This window comes from Megascapheus bottae, chromosome 28 (genome assembly GCF_031878675.1).
Source record: "Megascapheus bottae isolate mThoBot1 chromosome 28, mThoBot2.hap1, whole genome shotgun sequence".
NCBI classification, from domain to species: domain Eukaryota; kingdom Metazoa; phylum Chordata; class Mammalia; order Rodentia; family Geomyidae; genus Megascapheus; species Megascapheus bottae.
The window spans coordinates 16,618,067-16,637,167 of NC_143536.1; the positions used below are offsets into that span (position 1 = coordinate 16,618,067).

At 41.9% G+C, this 19,101-nt stretch overlaps 1 protein-coding gene across 2 annotated transcripts in view; it reads right to left on the minus strand.

Annotated features, from left to right (window-relative positions):
• Nucleotides 1-3,784, minus strand: part of LOC150045334 (uncharacterized) — a 36,640-nt gene extending 32,856 nt beyond the window's left edge. For both annotated transcript variants that reach the window (XM_090320675.1, XM_090320676.1), the window contains exon 1: nucleotides 3,702-3,784. In XM_090320675.1, coding sequence (XP_090176801.1) covers nucleotides 3,702-3,729 — 28 coding nt within the window. In that variant the 5' untranslated portion in view covers nucleotides 3,730-3,784. The remainder of the gene's footprint in view (nucleotides 1-3,701) is intronic.
• Nucleotides 3,785-19,101: the final 15,317 nt, after the last annotated feature.

Below are 19,101 nucleotides of genomic sequence, written 5' to 3' on the forward strand. Positions count from 1 at the left end.
CCGGGTTTGGGGATGAGAGTAATATTAGCTTCATAAAATGAGTTTGGAATTGTTCCTTCTGTTTCTATTTCATGGAAGAGTTTCAAGAGTATAGGTGTTATTTCATCTTTAAACGTCTTGTAGAGACCTATGGCCACCTAATCTTTGACAAGGGAGCCAAAAAAATAGAATGGAAGAAAGACAGCCTCTTCAACAAGTTGTGCTGGCAGAACTGGTTAAGCACCTGCAGAAAACTAAAGCTGGATCCTTCTTTGTCACCTTGCACTAGAATTAACTCCAAATGGATCAAAGACCTGGAGGTAAATGCTGACACACTGAAAACTTTACAGGAAGGAATAGGAGATACACTAGGCCTCCTTGGCACAGGTCGAAACTTTCTTAATAAGGACCAAGAATCACAACAAATCAGAGAAAGGCTGGATAAGTGGGACTGCATTAAACTGCAGAGCTTTTGTATGGCAAAGGACATAGCTAGTAAACTAATCAGGAAGCCTACAGAGTGGGAGAAGATCTTCACCAACCAAACAACGGACAAAGGCCTCATATCTAAAATATATCAACAACTCAAAAAATTGAATCACCCCAAAACTAACCTCCAAAGTAACAACCATCCCATTAAAAAATGGGCCAAAGATTTAAAGAGAGTCTTCTCTGAAGAAGAAACAAAAATGGCCTATAGACATATGAAGAAATGCTCAACATCTCTGGTCATAAAAGAAATGCAAATCAAAACAACTCTAAGATTCCACCTCACTCCAGCTAGAATGGCCAGGATCAGGAAAACGAATAACAACAGATGCTGGAGGGGATGTGGCCAGGAGGGATCACTACTACGCTGTTGGTGGGAGTGCAAACTCATTCAACCACTATGGAAAACAGTATGGCAGTGCCTCAAAAGGCTAAACATAGAACTCCCCTATGACCCAGCAATTCCACTACTTGGCATTTACCCAACCATCCAGAAACAAGGGCATACTAAATCCACTAGCACAACAATGTTCATTGCAGCACTATTCACCATAGCAAAGATATGGAACCAACCTAGATGTCCCTCAGTTGATGAGTGGATCAACAAGTTGTGGTATTTGTACACAATGGAATTCTATGCTGCTGTCAGAAAGAATGACATTGCCCCATTTGTTAGGAAATGGAAAGACTTAGAAAAAATCATATTAAGTGAAGTAAGCCAGACTCAAAGGAACTTAGGCTCAATGGTTTCCCTCATTCGTCATAATCAGTAGAAACCTTGGGCTCTACTAGCAGAGATCTGCAATAGAGCAAAATCTTGATACATAAGGCCATATAGTATGAAGCTAATTGAAAGGACCTCCAGGATATCGAAACAAAAGCCATATAATGAATGATTGTTGTCCTTAATGTACTATGTTGTCTCTCATCTCCTTTGCTGTCCCTTGGTTATCTCATATTGTTATAGTATCTCGCTTTGTTATCTGATATATTGAATTTATTTGTATTTGGTTATTTGAAATTTGATAGGGAAGGGGGGGGAAACCAAGATGGGTGGGGAGTGTGGGGGGGAGGGAAATGGGTACCAAGACATGTGAAAGGGTATCAATGTATGTGAATTAATGCACCTTCTATCTGGCAAATATCATGTAACCCTTTTACTAATTACAATAAAAAAAATGCAAAAAAAAAAAAAAACCGTCTTGTAGAATTCTGCAGTGAAACCATCAGGACCTGGGCTCTTTTTGGTTGGCATTTCCCTGGTTGCTTCCACAATTTCATTGTAAGAGATTGATTTGTTCAATATGTTTACCTCATCATTGTTCAGTGTGGGTAGCCTATATTTATTTAAGAAATCATCCATTTCTCCTAGTTTTTCTTGTTTCTTTGAATATAGGCCCTGGTAGTACTTATTCATTATGGACTGAATTTCTTGGACATCAGTTGTGATTGTTCCCATGGGGTCTCTAATCTTGTTTATCTGAGTCTCCCCTCTCCTTTTTTTTTTTTGATTAATCTTGCCAGGGGTCTGTCTATTTTGTTGACTCTTTCAAAGAACCAACTTTTTGATTTATTAATTTTGTGTATAGTAGATCTTATTCCAATCTCTGATACTTCTGATTTTATTTTTGCTATTTCTGTTCTTCTAGTTCTTTTAGAATTAACTTTTTCTTGCTCCTCTAGGTGTTCAGGTTTTTTTTAGGTCAATTACAGGCTCTTCTTCTGTCTTTTTAATATGTGCTCCTAGTGTGATAAATTTGCCTCTTAGTGAGCTCCTCTTTTGCTCAAGGCTAGCACTCTACCACTTGAGCCACAGTGCCACTTCCAGCTTTCTCTGTGATTCATTGAAGAGTCTCACAGACTTTCCTGTTTGGACTGGCTTCAAACCACAGTCCTCAGATCTCAGCTTCTTGAGTAGCTAAGATTACCGGTGTGAGCCACCACACCCAGCAGTTAATGCTAATTACTGGAGGCCCTGCATCCTACTGGAATGATGCTTCACCTACTCAGTAAAGGATGATGACCACTTCCCACTGAATACTGATCTGAACCACCGAGTGAGCAGGGAGAGACCAAGATCAGCTAGGAACAGCTGCTCATGCCCTCCTCACCAACCCTGTGTCTCACAATCTGCCCTCTTACCTACATGTTCCAGGGCAAGGGGGCAGAAGCTTATCTGCTTTGTAAGATGCCCAGTCACTACCATGGTCTGTGACTCAAATTGCTCACCAAGGACCTCCATCACCCAGTGTCCACTCCACTACCCTGATGACACTGCTCCATGTCATCATTTTCCCATTTGCCCCTTGACAGCGGGGACCCAATCCTCATCGTCACCATGGACACTGTGCCCTGAAAACTTACTTTGCTTACTAGAATTTCTGAATTTACCGATCTAACATTCTGTTTTGATTTGGACATCTATGCAGAGAAGAGTGTGGCTTATGATTCCCTCTTTGTGTATTTCTTTTGCCCTATCATGAAGGTAGTGTGGCTATGTTCCCTAGAGCTATTCTCTCAAAGGGTGAGTATAAAATGGGCATTAGTAAAATGGACAATTCTAAATCAAGAAAATAGGTAATGTGATGGAAAAATCAAATGGGGCTGGGAACTGGTTGCTCACGTCTGTAATCTACTCAGAAGGCTGAGATCTGAGGATCACAATTGGAAGCCAGCCTAGGCAGAAAAGTTTTTAAGACTATTATCACCAATTATCTATCAAAAAGTCAAAAATGATGGTATGGCTTAAATGGTAGAGTGCCGCTGTGGTGGCTCACACCTGTAATCCTAGCTACTCAGGAGGCTGAGATCTGAGGATCAAGGTTCAAAGCCAGCCCGGGCACAAGAGGATCTGAGATTCTTATCTCCAATTAACTTCTAAAAAATGGGAAGTGGGGTTTGGCTCAATGGTAGGGTGCTAGCCTTGAGCTGAAGATCTCAGGGACAACATCCAGACCAAGTTCAAGCCCCATGACCCATCCACCCCACACACACAAAGTGGTTGAGTGCCAGGCTTAAGTAGAAAAGGCACAAGCAAGGGCACAAGGCCCTGAGTTTAAGGCCCAGTACTGGCATTTTAAAAAATTCTATACTATGGCCAAACGTTTAAACACATTTAAAAATCAGTAAAGAAACTAAAATTGAGTATATGAAAAAACATAGGCTTTGTAGATTGAGTAAATGGAAGCGGTCCTGGGTAGAGGGAATATTCAAAAGATCTGCTATGAACATACCTTCACAGCAACAGCACAGATTTCCCATTTCTCAGGACTTGAAGCAGGAACCTGAGGACGTCCCAACTGCCTCAGCTATCAACCTTTTCGGCTCTGAGTGACAGTTGGATAGGAAGGCGGGATGTGTGCATCATCACATCACCATGGTGACAGGTCATTGTAGAACGTTCGTAGTGAGCATCTGCCACTAGACAGTTGGACGTTATGTGTTTTGGTTCAAAAATTGAATCTGAGATTCATAAATTGCTGTTCTCTGTATACAAAATTGTGGTAAACAAGCAAAAAAAATTGGCCTGCTCTGCAAATATTTTCATTGATCAGAATAAATCAGGTACAAAGTGGAACATGTTTAAAAGAGGTTGCATTTCCTGATCTGAAATAGCAACCTGACCCATTTCAATTATTACTGAGATGGAGACATATCTAAATAAAGAATTTGAAGTTTCTTTCAGACAACATAAAAATAAGCATCAAAAATTATATATTTGACACATGAGTCATTTTCACGTAGGGGAAACAGTAAGATGATATTATACTAACTGGAAATTTGAAATCAAAGCCACTTATGGAGCAGTAAAGCTTATCCAGACACTTGAATCCACTAGATTCTTCCATGACACCTGCTGACTTGTCAGACCTTCTGCCCAATCCCTCTTTTTTTCCCCTAGTCCTGGGCCTTGAACTCGGGGCCTGAGCACTGTCCTTGGGCTTTCTCAAGGTTAGAGCTCTACCACTTGAGCAATAGCACCACTTCTGGCTTTTTTTCTATATATGTAAGTACATGACTCCTCTGGGCTTTCATCCACAATCACACACCTGACCTGTGATTGTCACCAAGAGAACTGGGCAGTCCTCTCCATGTTACTCCACCTTGATAGTGAACCTTCAGTTCCTGTCCTCAGATTGACTCCCTGTCCCTCTGATCACAAACCCAATCTTTCTCCCAACCTAGGACTCATATAGGATTGCACCTTTTCTGGAGTCACCATAAGAGGTGGTCTACATGGTAATAGAGGAGGAAAGGGCAGGGGTGTCATCCTGGCCACCTGTGACTTATCTCCAGAGAGACACAGGGCATGCGATGTCTTCGGCACAGTAATGCATGCAATTCTAGGTTCTCAGGTAACAAAAAGATGATTGCATGGCCCTTTTCTCTGCCCAGCCATGTCTGACACACTTGGGTCCACTTAAATACCCCAGCCTTGATATTTTGAAGCTGCAAGACTCTCATCTCCTACCGTCCCCTCAGGTTACTTGTCTTTCTAGTCCTAGGAGCCACATAACCCCGTATCTCACACTCACTCTGGACCCAGGCTCCCCCCCAGCCCATGGATCTTCAGAACCATGTCTAGGGAAAAGAGTGTCATCCTGGGAGCAAGATGTTCCAGTGGTCAGGATTTAGCCTCACAGCTGCCATGAACCATGTAGGGGTGTCATCTGAAGAGCTGTTACTATCCTCACCTACTTGTCCTCCGGGGACATCACATGGTGGCAACCCATCTGCATTTTAGTCCCTGTATCCCCAAACTCCCTTCCCACACCAATCTCACACGCACACTGACATCTACAGAAACACGCTCCAACAGTGCCCCCTGGTGGTCACTTCTGTCCCTTCTCTAAAGGTCTCCATCATCTAAATCACACACACCCCCACACATGGAAAAATCTTGGGATGCACAAATCTTTTTTTTTTTTTCTACTTGGGGAGACACTACTAAATTGGTGTGTTCTCCCTTCCCAGATGGCCTGGATGCTTGATTTCAAATCCAAAGGCCCAGCCAGAGTCCAGGGCCTGGGCTTTCTCTCAGGGGAAGGAGACTGAGAGAAGGATCTTCAGGCGTTCATACTTCTACTCTGAAGACATCACACCTCCACGTGGTACCCCACTGAGGACAGTGACATCTCTGTGCAGGGGACAGCCCTGAAAAACAAAGTCAAGAACAGGGACACAAATGCCAACATCCTCCCCCCGCCACCCACCAACACACACGGAAATAAACAGTAATGACCTGTCAACTACCATAGATGCTTTTACTAAAAGGAAAATGCAGGGGTCAGGGAAGGTCACTTTCTTCCCTTCCCCACTCCTTCCTGTTCCCCCTGAATCATTTATCTACCTCACTGCTGGGCTTTGGGGACTGGGTAGCAGCTTTGGGGACTCCATTCTGGAGCATGGTGCTAGTGGATGACTCCAACATAGATTGCACAATCCAGACTTGTGCATTGGGTATTACAGCTCAGTAGCTGAACTTGGTGTACTAATATTTTGTTTAGTGTGTTTGCATCTATATTCCTGAGTGAAGTAAAACTGTCATTTTCTCTCTTACTTCCACTCCTTCTTGTCAGGTTTTATAGATGAGTTTATGTGAGCCTCATAAAATGAGGCATCATGTATTCTCTGGAAGAATTGCTCTTTTCTCTGGAGGAATTTGTATATGGCTGGAATTTCTTACCAGTGATGTTCTTGGAGCCGGTTTTCTCTGCTCAATTTTGGTTGTTAGTGGGTTTTTTTTTTTGTATTTTTGCATTTTTGTTGTAGACAGTCTAGGCTGGACCCAGACAGCAGGTCTTAGGTCCTACCTACCTACCTACCAGCTGGGAGCTACAGTCACTATACCAGACTTTCTGTTGAAAGAATTTTTCTTTGTCGGTGGTGGGGGCTTGAACTCTGGACCTGGGTGCTTTCCCTGACCTCTTCAGCTCAAGGCTAATGCTCTACCACTTGAACCACAGCGCCACTTTCCTGTTGAAAGATTTTTGACTACTGATTTTATATCTTTAGAAGAATTAAGATTTTCTTTCAGTGCTGGGATTTGAACCAAGGGCCTTACAAATGCGAGACAAATTTGCTACCATTGAACGATGTCCCCAGACCTTCTGTTTCTTCTTGAATCAAGTATGTTTGGTTAGATTTTTTTTTTCAAAACTGTTCCAATTTCATCTCAAATTAATGGTTCATTTCTGTTAGAATACACCCTTCATTGTCCATTTTTAAGTATTAAAAATGTTAGGAGGAGGGATGCCAGTGACTCCTAATTGTAATTCTAGCTACTCAGCTGACTGAACTCTCTGAGGATTGCAGTTCACAGCCAGCCCAGACAGAAAAGTCCGTGAGAACTCTTATTTTCAATTAACCATTCAAAAGTCAGAAATGGAGCTGTGGCTCAAATTGCAGAACTGCCAGCCTTGGGAGAAAAAGCTAAGGGACAGCACTCAGGCTCTGAGTTCAAGCTTCAGTACCAGCACACACACACACACACACACACACACACACACACACACACACACAAGACTATTTTCATTACTGATTTGGTCTCTGTCTTCTCTCTTTCATCCTTGATAAACTTACCAAGACATTGTTAATTTCAATAATATAAAGGTAATATAAAGAAGCCATCTCCCCTCTTATTTGTCCCAACTGGATATTTGTTAGCTATTTCCTTTGTATTTGGTTTTTCCTAATTTCTCCATTCTAATTTTCCTTCTAATTATTTTGTCTTCTAACTTTGAGATAAATGCTCAGTTCATTAATTTCCAGGCTACTTATCATCTCTAGAATTTTGTGCATGCTCAGGTTATCAGTTTGTCTGTGTCCTACATTCATTGCATCCCATGAGGTATTTATGTACTGCTTTCATTATTCTTTAGTCCCACATGTTATTTAATTTTTAACTGGAGCACCTCTCTAAACCACTGGGAGAATATTTCCTTATTTTTAACCACAGGAGGATGTTCGACATAAACATTTACTATTTATTTCTAGTATTTTGCCTACTGACCATATACTGAATGACTTTGCTATGTGAAACCGGTTTGCCTTATGGCCTAGTGTATGATCCTGTCCTAGTCCATTTGATCTGCCATCCTAAAATTCTATAGATTGGGTGGTTTATAAATAACAGAAGTATATTTCTCACAAATCTGAAGTTGTGCAGTCCACGATCAAGGTACTTGGAGACTCAGTGTGTGATGGGACCACTTCCTTGGTCATAGGTGGCCTGCTGTGGCCTCCCACAAGGGAAGATACAGGGATGCTCTCTGGAGTTCTTTTACTTGGCAGTGATCTCATTCATGATCACTTCCCAAAGGGATCCACTTTCTAATACCGTCACATTAGATTTCAGCATGTGAATTTGAGCAGGACACAGACATTCAAACCATGGCAGTAGCTTTTCTTAAATCAATGTTGCTTTTCTACTTGGAAATAAGATGTATATTGTAACTCTGGGTGCCATATTCCATATGTAAATCCATCAAGTCAAATCAATAAAGTCTGCCAATCTTATTTAAGCCATTGCCAGTACTGTTTCCTGGCCACAAAGTTTTCAAAGCTGCCTCCCTCCCTCCCTTCCTCCCCCTCCCTCCCTCCCTCCCTTCCTCCCCCTCCCTCCCTCCCTCCCTCCCTCCCTCCCTCCCTCCCTCCCTCCCTCTCTCTCTCTCTCTCTCTCTCTCTCTCTCTCTCTCTCTCTCTCTCTCTCTCTCTCTCTCTCTCTCTCTCTCTCTCTCTCTGCCAGTCCTGGGCTTGAGCTCAGGGTCTGAGCACTGTCCTTGGACTTTCTCAAGGCTAGGGCTCTACCACTTGAGCCTCAGTACCACTTCTGGCTTTTTTCTATGTATGTAGTACTGAGGAATTGAACCTGGGTCTTTGTGCATGCAAGGCAAGCACTTTAACCACTAGGCCAAACTCCTGGCCCCAAACGTGCTCTCTTTGTGAAAGTTTCAGCTCACACAACTGGGCTTTGGGAGAGACTGAAAGCTTAACTAGAAGATTTTGGGTAACCATCAGTCTCAGAAGCACTGAGTATTCTGATCCACACAGCTACAGCAGCAATCAGCCTTCAGAGCAAAGTATATAGAAAGGCTGGCTTCTGTTGGGTTAGCTGGAAGAAGTACATCCCATGAGCAGATGGCCCTTATAACACCAACTCTCCTGTCAGTTCAATCCAGACAAGGCCTCTGGGGCTGCTCCTGAGGGCTGGTTGGCTGTCATCTATAGATGGATTTACCACCTGGAAGTGACCAGCTGCAGCACTGAAGTCCCTATCAGAGCCAACCCTAGGGACAACAGTGAACAAGGCATAGAACAATAGCGTTTCATTGCCAACACGGCCTGCACTGAAAGATGACAAAAATATACGAATATTCAGTAGTTTATGAAGAGTTGGTAAAAGTGTAGTTGGATGGTCAGGGATTAATATCCAAGATCATAAATTGAAAATGAATCAGAAAGAATGAGAACAGATGCAGGTCTGGACTTTTTAAAGAAACTCCATGAGGTTATTGCACCCAATCTGGCTGCTCACCAAATAGTATATAACACTGCTGAGCATGCTGCAGTCATCAGCTGGACAAAGCGACATGCTCCAGAGATAGCCGCCAATCTCATTCTTCAGCTATCCTAGTATCTGCTCAATAGGCTCACAAATATGGTTCCAAGGCTGACTCGATTATTGTCATCAAGGGCCAAATGGCTACTCTGTTAAGAGCAGAGACCAGCAAAAAGCGCTAGAGAGCACCATTCCCTAAGAACAAGGCCGCCACCTGGTGGCAGTTGATGGCACTGCACCCTTTCTACCATGGATGTGCATTTGCTGTTCCTACCTCTACCCTCTACCTCACCCTCTTCTTTGGACTCCTAGGACATGGTTGCCCCATCATAGCATTTCCCAGTAAGTTATCTACTAGGGGAATTTGTTCACTGCAAAGTAAGTATGTCATGGAATTAACTGGTCTTACCAAGTACCCATCACTCAGCTTACTGAAGACCCAGCCAAAGTATGGGTTAAGGGCCAACACTCTGAACTATGGTGCTCAGGCTTATAAGATGTATTTCTTGCTTCAAATCAAAGACTATCAGATGGCCAGGCATGGTGGCCCTTGCCTATAATCCTAGCTACTCAGGGGGCTGAGATCTGAGCATTGTGGTTCAATACAGCCTGGGCCCTAAAGAATGTGAGACTGTTATCACCAATTCACCTCTAGAAAAATGGGAAGTGGGGCTTGGCTCAAGGGTAGGGTGGCAATCTTGAGTTTAAAAGCTCAGGGACAGTACCCAGGCCTAATTCAGGCCCTATGATCCCTACAAAAATAAAAAGACTATCAGATGTACTAAGGGTGCCAGGGTTCATTTTAATTAGGGATGGTAAAGACACATGGACACAGAAAAGACCCATATAAAGGGAGAAAATGGTTATACTCTGAGATCTCTAAGCAAAGGGACCCAATCATGCACAAAGCCACAAAGGGAAGCCCAGGATGTGTCAGGAAGCAGAGGAGACACGGGGTCAGGAGCCTGGGAAGAACAAGGAAACAAGATTAGTTGGTTTGGGAGGGCTAATTTGAATACGTTTGATTGGCTTGGCACAGAAGGCCAACTACTATCTTTAGATGTCTAGTACCTGGCCTTAGGGTGACAAGGACATAGAGACAGTGGCCCAGAGTATGAGAATTCAATAAAGGAAGTGTCTGGAGAGCTGAGCTCTGGATATGTTGGTTTGACATACGAAAGATGCCATTTTTCTCACTCTAGGAATTAGTAACCTAGGAAGAGATAATCTATGGCTAATATACATAGTCTCCCTGGGAGCCAGAATACATGGGTTTGAGAAGAAGGAATGATTTCTTCCACATGAAACCTCATAATATACCCAGCTAACTTCTGCCTTCTGTCCCAGCAGCTCTGATCTCTGCTGTCTGTAAGACCTTAGTCTCTCAGTCTAAAATACTTGGAGCAAGAGATGCTACAAGAGTTCCATTGCATTGAAACTAACTGGAATAAGGTGGGTGAATTGGTCCTGATTCCCAAAGGGTCAGTGGACTACCACACAATGGGGCCAAAAAGGGCTTATCTATAACACAGAGTACCAAACATCCTAGAACGTCTTCATATTCAGACCCTTCAATCATAAAGGTTTAAAACCAGATGCCAGTGGCTCATGTCTCATCTGAGCTACTCAGGAAGCTAAGATCTGGGGATCACTGTTTGAAGCCAGCCTAGATAGAAAATCTCTAAGACTCTAATTAACCAGCAAAAATCCCAAAGTAGATCTGTGACTCAAACGGTAGAAGGCAGCTTTGGATAAAAAAAAAAAAACTAACTTCAAGCCCAATACTGGTGTTGGGGGAGGGTCTGCGCGCGCACACACACACACACACACACACACACACACACACACACACACACACACACACACACAGGAAGGTTAAGGTCTCTACTAGGATAAAGATCCAAGGCCAGCTAATGTTCTAGCTGCGGACCAGGGAGATATCAAATGAATGGTGGCAGATAAAAGCCATAGATATCAACCAACCATAATTTGGTGCTAAAGCTGGAATATGGTTTATTCCCTCTGAAAGGCCCATTGAAATTTATTCCCCATTGTGAGTCATTAAGAGGTGATTAGGGCTGTACCTTCACAAATGGATTAATCCATTTATGTGATTAATGGAATAGTGGATTTATAAGTTATCTAAAAGTTGGGTTGCTATCAAGCCAGTTTGGCTAGGTCTCTCCTTGTCTTTTGCCAGTGGTGTCCTGTGTCACCACAGGGCTTGTGCAGCAATGCTGTCTCCAGATGCAGCCCCTAAATCTTGGAACAGAGTTATGAGCCTAAATAAGCCTCTTTCTTTATAATGTATCTGGACTGGTATTCTATTGAGACAATAATCTAGATACTAGGTTGCTAAATAAAAATGCAGATACAAGTCGGGCTCCTGTCATCATGCCTGTAATTCTAGCTATTCAAGAGGCTGAGAACTAAGGTTTGCAGTAAGAAGCTGTCTTTGGCAGAAAAAAATCACTGGAGATTTCTTTTTTTTTTTTTTTTGTCAGTGCTGGGGCTTGAACTCAGGGCCTGGGCACAGTCCTTGGACACTTTTTGCTCAAAGCTAGTGCTCTGCCACTTAAGCCACAGTGCCACTTCCTGCTTTTTCTGTGTATGTAGTACTGAGGAAGCAAACCCAGGGCTTCGTGCCTGCTAGGCAAGCATTCTACCACTGGATCTCAGGAGTATGTCTCCTCATTTACAGAGAGAGTAAAACCTTCTTAGTATAAAGTAGGGATGGGCAATCTTTTTCTGCCAAGAGCTATTTGTATATTTAAAACATCATTCGCCTGCCATACAAAATGATCAACTTAAAAATTAGCCTGGTGGGATACTGGTGGCTTATGCCTGCAATCCTAGCTTCAGGATAGGAGGTGGAAATCTAAGGACTACAATCTGAAACTAGCCAGGACAGGAAAGTCCCCAAGACTCTAACCTGAAATTAACTATGAAAAATCAGAAGTGGAGCTGTGGCTCAAATGATAGAGCTCCAGCCTTGTGTAAAAAAAAACAACTCAGGTACAGAAGTATCCAGGCCCTGAGTTCAAGCCCTAGTAAATCACACACACACACAATACACACTCACACACACACACACACACACACACACACACACACTACAATCCCAATTAGCCTGTTGTTATATATATGTATGTATGTATAATACATACATATACACACAATCAAGCTGATTCAAGTATCGTATATTCAGGAGTGAAATTCTATGTTATAATCCCTTTGAACAATTAACAGGCAATTTAACAAAAATGAATATCAGGAAGTTGAAAGGTGTCTTCTGTGAGGAATGGCTAATGGGAACAGTGGACAAATGGAAAAAAAGGAATGGTACATGAATATAGTCCTAATTACTCAATGTACATACATAAAGTGGAGGTAGTAAACTTGGTGTGACTGGGGGAGAACAATGGAAATGTTGACTCTGATCCAGATAAACTATATGGGTAAATAGACATATTAAATTGAAGCCCTTCTGTACAACTATTTAGGCTTGAAGGAAAAATAATCTATAAGCTGAGCACTGGTGACTCATACCTATAACCTTAGCTATTTAGGAGGCTGGGTCTGGAGGATCACAGTTCAAGGCCAACCTGGGCAAAAAGTTATGAGTCTTCATCTCTAAAATAACCCACTAACTCAAAAAGGTAGGAATGAAATCAGTGAGTAAATCTGGCTCTAAATTAATTAAATAACCTGCAAAAAGCTGGATCGAAAACATGGCACAGTGGTAGAATATGAACCAAACAAGTAGGCTGAGGAAGGACAAAGCAGCCCTGAGTTCAAACCCTACACAAGAAAAGAAAATCAGCCTCCTATAGTTGATTAAGCATTTAATTAATTTACCACTACTGTAATAACTAAAATGGCCTCTCTTTAGCGAAGTGTATGATGGTGGTATTGATGGTGTTGCTATTCACAGATGCTTTCCCAGATTTGTGTCAGTCTATCTGAACCACAGTCTACGCTTTGTGATGGTACGTTTCGAGAAGAACCACTCACACCAGCAAAACTGTTCAGATTTCAAGGCATGAAAATCCCACCGACACATCGAAAACTCATCATTGCTTTCTGTAAAGTTTAGAAAACTCAAGCACTGGGAGGTAGCTGTATCTCCTTTCCGCTCATCACTACTTTTGCAGCTGAATGATTTTTTGCTGCACATCAGCTGGATACACACTGAATTGTGTGGCAAAGATGTTTGATTTTATTTACTTACTTTTTTAATGTCTTTGAATCCTTCATTGAATGCCTCCATTTGTTACACACACTCCCAGCATATTCAAGCGTCTTTGAAAGGTTTTTCCTTCCAAGATACTTTTCACAGTTTTAAGTTAGCCTCAAATGTTTCCATGTTTGAAAGCAGGGAATGGAGATGCTGTGAGGCCCTGTAGCTTGACACTCAGCTCTGACAAGTATCTGATATCCGCCATGGACGCTAGGTCACCTGCTGTCCCCAAGTTCATGACAAGGACTTCAGACTTCATCCCATACGTTGTCAAACCTCCTGAACATTTCCTGAGACAGCCCTGGGGATCTCATAATGATAATAAAGATCACTAGACTCAGAATCAACATTGGTCAGTGACGTTCTGCTTCTGACAAAATGTGTGTTTGACTCCACTGTTTACATCGCAATGTTGGGCTGCAATGGCTGTGCACAGACTTTCCTGGTGTGTGATGCAATGGCATAGAATTAAATCGCCTGGATCAAGACTGAAACCATTCAGTTTTTCTTTTTTTCTTTCAGTAGGACTTGAACCCGGGGCCTGGGCACTGTCCCTGAGCTTTTTCCACTCAAGGCTAGTGTTCTACCACTTTGAGCCACAGCTCCGCTTCCTTTTTTTATTTTGAGGTTAATTACAGAGATAAGAGTCTCATGGACTTTCCTGCTGGGCTCCCTTTGAACTACGATTCTCAGATCTCAGCCTTCTGAGTAGCTAAGATTATAGGCATGAGCCACTGGTGGTGGCTGGCACAGTTTTTTCCTTGATAAATACAGTTGACCCTTTTTGTGAGCTAGACATGGTTGGAGCCTTCTTTGTAGTAAGGCCACTTGCTAAATGTTAGATGAAATTTTTTTCATTGATAAAAGCAAGTCCTCACACAAATCCTCAGTGCCAGGCATGACTTCCAATGACAGCACTTCCTCACGTGTGTCACATTCTGGAGTTATCCCATACACAAAAACAGCCAGATCTGGGCCGGGAGTTTGGCCTAGTGGTTAAAGTGCTTGCCTAGCATGCATGAAGACCCGGGTTCGATTCCTCGGTACCACATACATAGAAAAAAGCCAGAAGTGGTGCTGAGGCTCAAGTGGTAGAGCTCTAGCCTTGAGAAAGTCCAAGGACAGTGCTCAGGCCCTGAGCTCAAGCCCAGGACTGGCAAAAAAAAAAAAAAAAAACAGCCAGATGGACAGTTTGTGTTATGATCATTGTCTTTTCATAAGCCAGACAGAAAACTTGGAGATCTCCTGTAGAATTCTTCAATTTTTTTTTCCTGGTGCTAAATAAGTAAGCTGCTCTGAGGGCATTCACGCTAAATTAACCCTTTGAAACTTGAACCTTGGTGCTTACAAACTCCACCATGCTTTCACAGACTTTCCCTATACATGAAGCCTCAGCTTCTTTGCAATTAGCTCCACCACTACATTACTTGTCTGAATAATGTTGTCTGCAATAAACACAGTAGCTTGTGATTCCAAACTCCAGTAGAACACTGATTTTATCCAGATGCATTTGGCCTTCCAGGCTATTGAGTTTAGTACATTTTGAGATAAACTAATTTTCTGGGCAGGAAGTTTTTTAGTTACTGTTAACACAGTCACAAGCCAGGCATAGGTTTGCCTTTGTCTTAAAAATAGTAAAATAGGGCAGGGAGTGTGGCCTAGTGGTAAAATGTTTGCCTAGCATGTACAAAGCCCTGGGTTTGATTCCTCAGTACGACATACACAGAAAAGGCTGGAAGTGGTGCTGTGGCTTAAAGGGTAGAGCACTAGCCTTAAGGAAAAAAAGCTCAAGGATAGTGTTCAGGTCCTCAGTTCAAGCCCCAGGACTAGCAAAAAAAAAAAAAATAGTAATGCCAGGGGCTGTTGGGGTTTATATCTGAGATCTGAGGATTGTGGTTCAAATCCAGCTAATTAACACCAAAAAGCTGGAAGTGAAGCTGTGGGTCAAATGGTAGACTGCCAACCTTGAGCAAAAAAGCTAAGAGATAGTGTCCAGACCTTGAGTTCAAGTCCTAGTGTCAACACTACTAATCATCATCATCATCATCATCATCGTCATCATCATCATCATAATCATAATTGTTGGTCCATTTCTCTTGGAAAGGTCAGCACTGTATCAACTTTACTTTGTAGCAGCCATTTACAGAATGTCACATGACTCCAGTTTTAATAACTATTCAATATAACGGTGTCTCCAGCAACATGATTATTTTGCTTTGATCATTGTTCTAGTCCTGCTTGTTGGATTTGGGACATATTTAACTTGGCATAATTAATCCTTAAGGTCTTTTTTGTATACTGTAATTACTTTAATCTGAGATTTAGTTGTTTCAGCGATTGGTGATCCAGAATATGTGGATAAAGATTAGCTTGAAGTTATCCTTTGTGTCGACAAAGAAGTCTAAGACATTGTGGTCAGTCATCAGAGGCAAGGTCATCAATAGCTCATGGAATCAACACGATCTAACTCCTAGATTGCCTGTAGTTTTGCCATAGTATGTTAAAACTTTCACAACGCATGTACTTCTAGTCTGCCTGACACTGACTGTCCTGAGTCACTGAAATACAGACAGATGACAGTAGCTTAAGGGAAGTATGCCTATCTGTCCTGTCATGTGCTATCCCTAGAATAATACTTTTTTTTTTTTGCTTTGCTTCTTAGAACAATTTTACATGTGTGTGCTGGTCCTAGGGCTTGAACTCAGAGCCTATATACTGTCCCTGAGCAGTTTTGCTCCAAGCTAGCACCCTACCCCTTGAGTCATAGCTCCACTTCTGTATTTTTGGTGGTTAATTGGACATAAGAATCTCAGGAACTTTCCTGCCTGAGTTGCCCTGAACTGTGATCCTCAGATCTCAGCCTCCTATGTCGCATAAGTGGGAGCTTCTGATACCCCCAGCTTTAAATTTTGAATTATTATAACGATTTCTTTAGTACAAATTTATGTTACTATGAAAACTGCTCTAACATTTACTGAATTTGGGGTTCTATCTGAGGTTGCCTTAGCAGGGCCAGATCAAATGTTTTCTTCCATCCATGAGCCTGTCCCCAGCCCCACGTGAAAATACAGAGCTGTTTTTCAGTTGCTTAACAGTTCAAGTGTGTAGAATAATGAATATAGAAGCTGAATAAAAACAAATGGACTCTGCCAGTTATTGACTTAAGGCTTCAACTCCAAATTCTTCCTCCCTTGCCCAGCTCCTCAAACATGGACCATAAGCATCTCCTTTGCAGCTTGTGTGATGTTAGACTTTGCCAACAGAGGGCGCAAGAGGAATGATAGGAGGCCTGGCAACCAGCTGGTGCCTCATGTCTGCTTTTCTTGCTTGCTTTCCTTTAGATATGGCAAAGCAGCCAATTAATTTAGTTTTTGGATGGCACAATTGCTCCTCAACACCCCTGAATGACCAAACACCTCCTGCTAATTAGCATCCAACTATGACCATATGGCTGCTACTTCCATTGTAGCGCAATCTCTTTCCCCAGCAAATGACCAGCTCCAGAAGCCATGCCTATGCAAACCTGGAGAGATAACTGGTCACCCAACTGCTGGCCCATGTTGCCTAATGCTAGCTGGTGTCACTCAGCTTCCTATCTCATATCACATTTTTTTCCCTTTTTCAACCATTCATTCCTTCACTCAATATATCCACTCCTTACTACATATCCTGCAGTATTCTAGTAAATGTTTGTGAATGAGTCCTTGTATAAATACAATTTGTTTTGTGGGTGGATATCTTAGGGTTGAGTGTTTGAGCACATGATATGTAATTAATGACTTCACTTATAAATTTAATTATTTGTTTTTTGAGACAGGGCCTTACTATGAATAGTCCAGGCTAGCCTCAAACTCCAGATCCTCTTGCCTCAGCTTCTTAAATGCTGGGATTACAGATATGAACTACCATATCAGCAGTTGCTTTTTTTTTTTTGCCAGTCTTGGGCTTGGGCTCAGGGCTTGAGCACTGTCCTTGGACTTTCTCAAGGCTAGCACTTGAGCCTTAGCACCACTTCCAGCTTTTTGCTATGTATGTGGTACCGAGGAATCGAACCCAGGTCTTTGTGCATGCTAGGCAAGCACTCTACCACTAGGCCAAACTCCTGGCTCGTGTTGCTTATTTTTGTAAGCAACTGCCAAACTATTTTCCTAAGTATGTGAACAATCTTACTTTCCCAAGAGCTGTATGAAAACAGAAGGTAACACAGAGTGAATGCCACAAAGACCATACCCTCAGAGAGATTACATTTAAAATCAGGAATGATAGAATAAATAAAGGTGCACACAAAAATAACAGGTATGGCCATAAAAGAAATGCAAATCAAAACAACTTTGAGATTCCACCTCACTCCAGTTAGAATGGCCATTATGAAGAAATCTAATAACAACAGATGCTGGTAGGGATGTGGCCAGGAGGGATCACTACTACAATGTTGGTAGGAGTGTAAACTCTTTCAACCGCTATGGAAAGCAGTATGGTGATTTCTCAAAGGAGTAAACATAGAGCTTCCCTGTGACCCAACAATTTCACTCCTTGGCATTTACTCAATTGTCCAGAAACAAGGACATACTAAAGCCATTAGCACAACAATATTCATTGCAGCACTATTTATCATAGTGAAGATATGGAACCAACCCCGATGCCCCTCAATAGATCAATTAGATGTGGTACTTACACACAATGGAATTCTATGCTGCCATCTGAAAGAATGACATTGCCCCATTCATAAAGAAATAGAAAGACTTGGAAAAAATCATATTAAGTGAAGTAAGCCAGACTCAAAGGAACATAGGCTCAATGGTTTCCCTCATTTGTAATAATTAATATGCACCTAGGACTCTCCTAGCAGAGGATTATAATAGCTCAAAACTTATGTACATAAAGTCATATAGGATGAGACTAAATGAAAGCAACTCTAGAATATGAAACAAGAGCTTTATCTTGTGTGATTATTGTTCTCAATGTACTATGCTTTTTCTCTTCTCCTTTATGGTTAATCTCATATTGTTACTGTATCTGACTTTGTTACCTGGTATATTGTATATATGTTTATTTGTTTATTTGAAATAGGAAAGGGAAGGGGGGAAAACAGGAAGATTGGGAGGGGGAGGAGGGGACAAAAACACGATAGGGAGTGTCAGTGTGTGAGAAATAATGCAACTACTACCTAAAGAATGTAACTGTAACCCCTCTATACATTATACCAATAATAAAAAAATAACAGGTAATGTCAAAGTGTGATAACAATTTAACTTTGTTTCAGAATTTTGAAATTCATGTAAACTATTTAAGCCGCAATTCCAGTATTGATTTTTTTTTCTGGTTAATTAGGGGTAAGATTCTCATGGAATTTCCTGACCAGGCTGGCTTCCAACAGTGATCCTCAAGTCTCAGTCTTCTGAATAGCTAGGATTACAAGTGTTGAGTCATTAACATTTGGCTCAAATATGTATTTTAGATACAGCCATGATAATCTATATCCTAATTACTAAATAGCCCATTATATACATGCACCAATGAATATGAAGAAAGCCATAAGTGGAGGTGAGTCTCAGGTGATAAGTGTACCATCCTTGAGAAAAAGCTAAGTGAGAACACAAGGCCATGAGATCAAGACACACACACACACACACACACACACACCCCAATTACAATTAGCTATAGGAGGAAGACCTCTCTAAGCTTCCCACATTTTCCATAGTACACAAGACTGGTCATATTGAGGCAAACTTCTGGGAAGAGAGTTAGTACTTTGTATCTGACTCTCTTGAAGCTTTGGGGCTTACCCTCTCCATTTTATCTCCTCTGGGGGTTCTATGGGATAAGGCTCCGG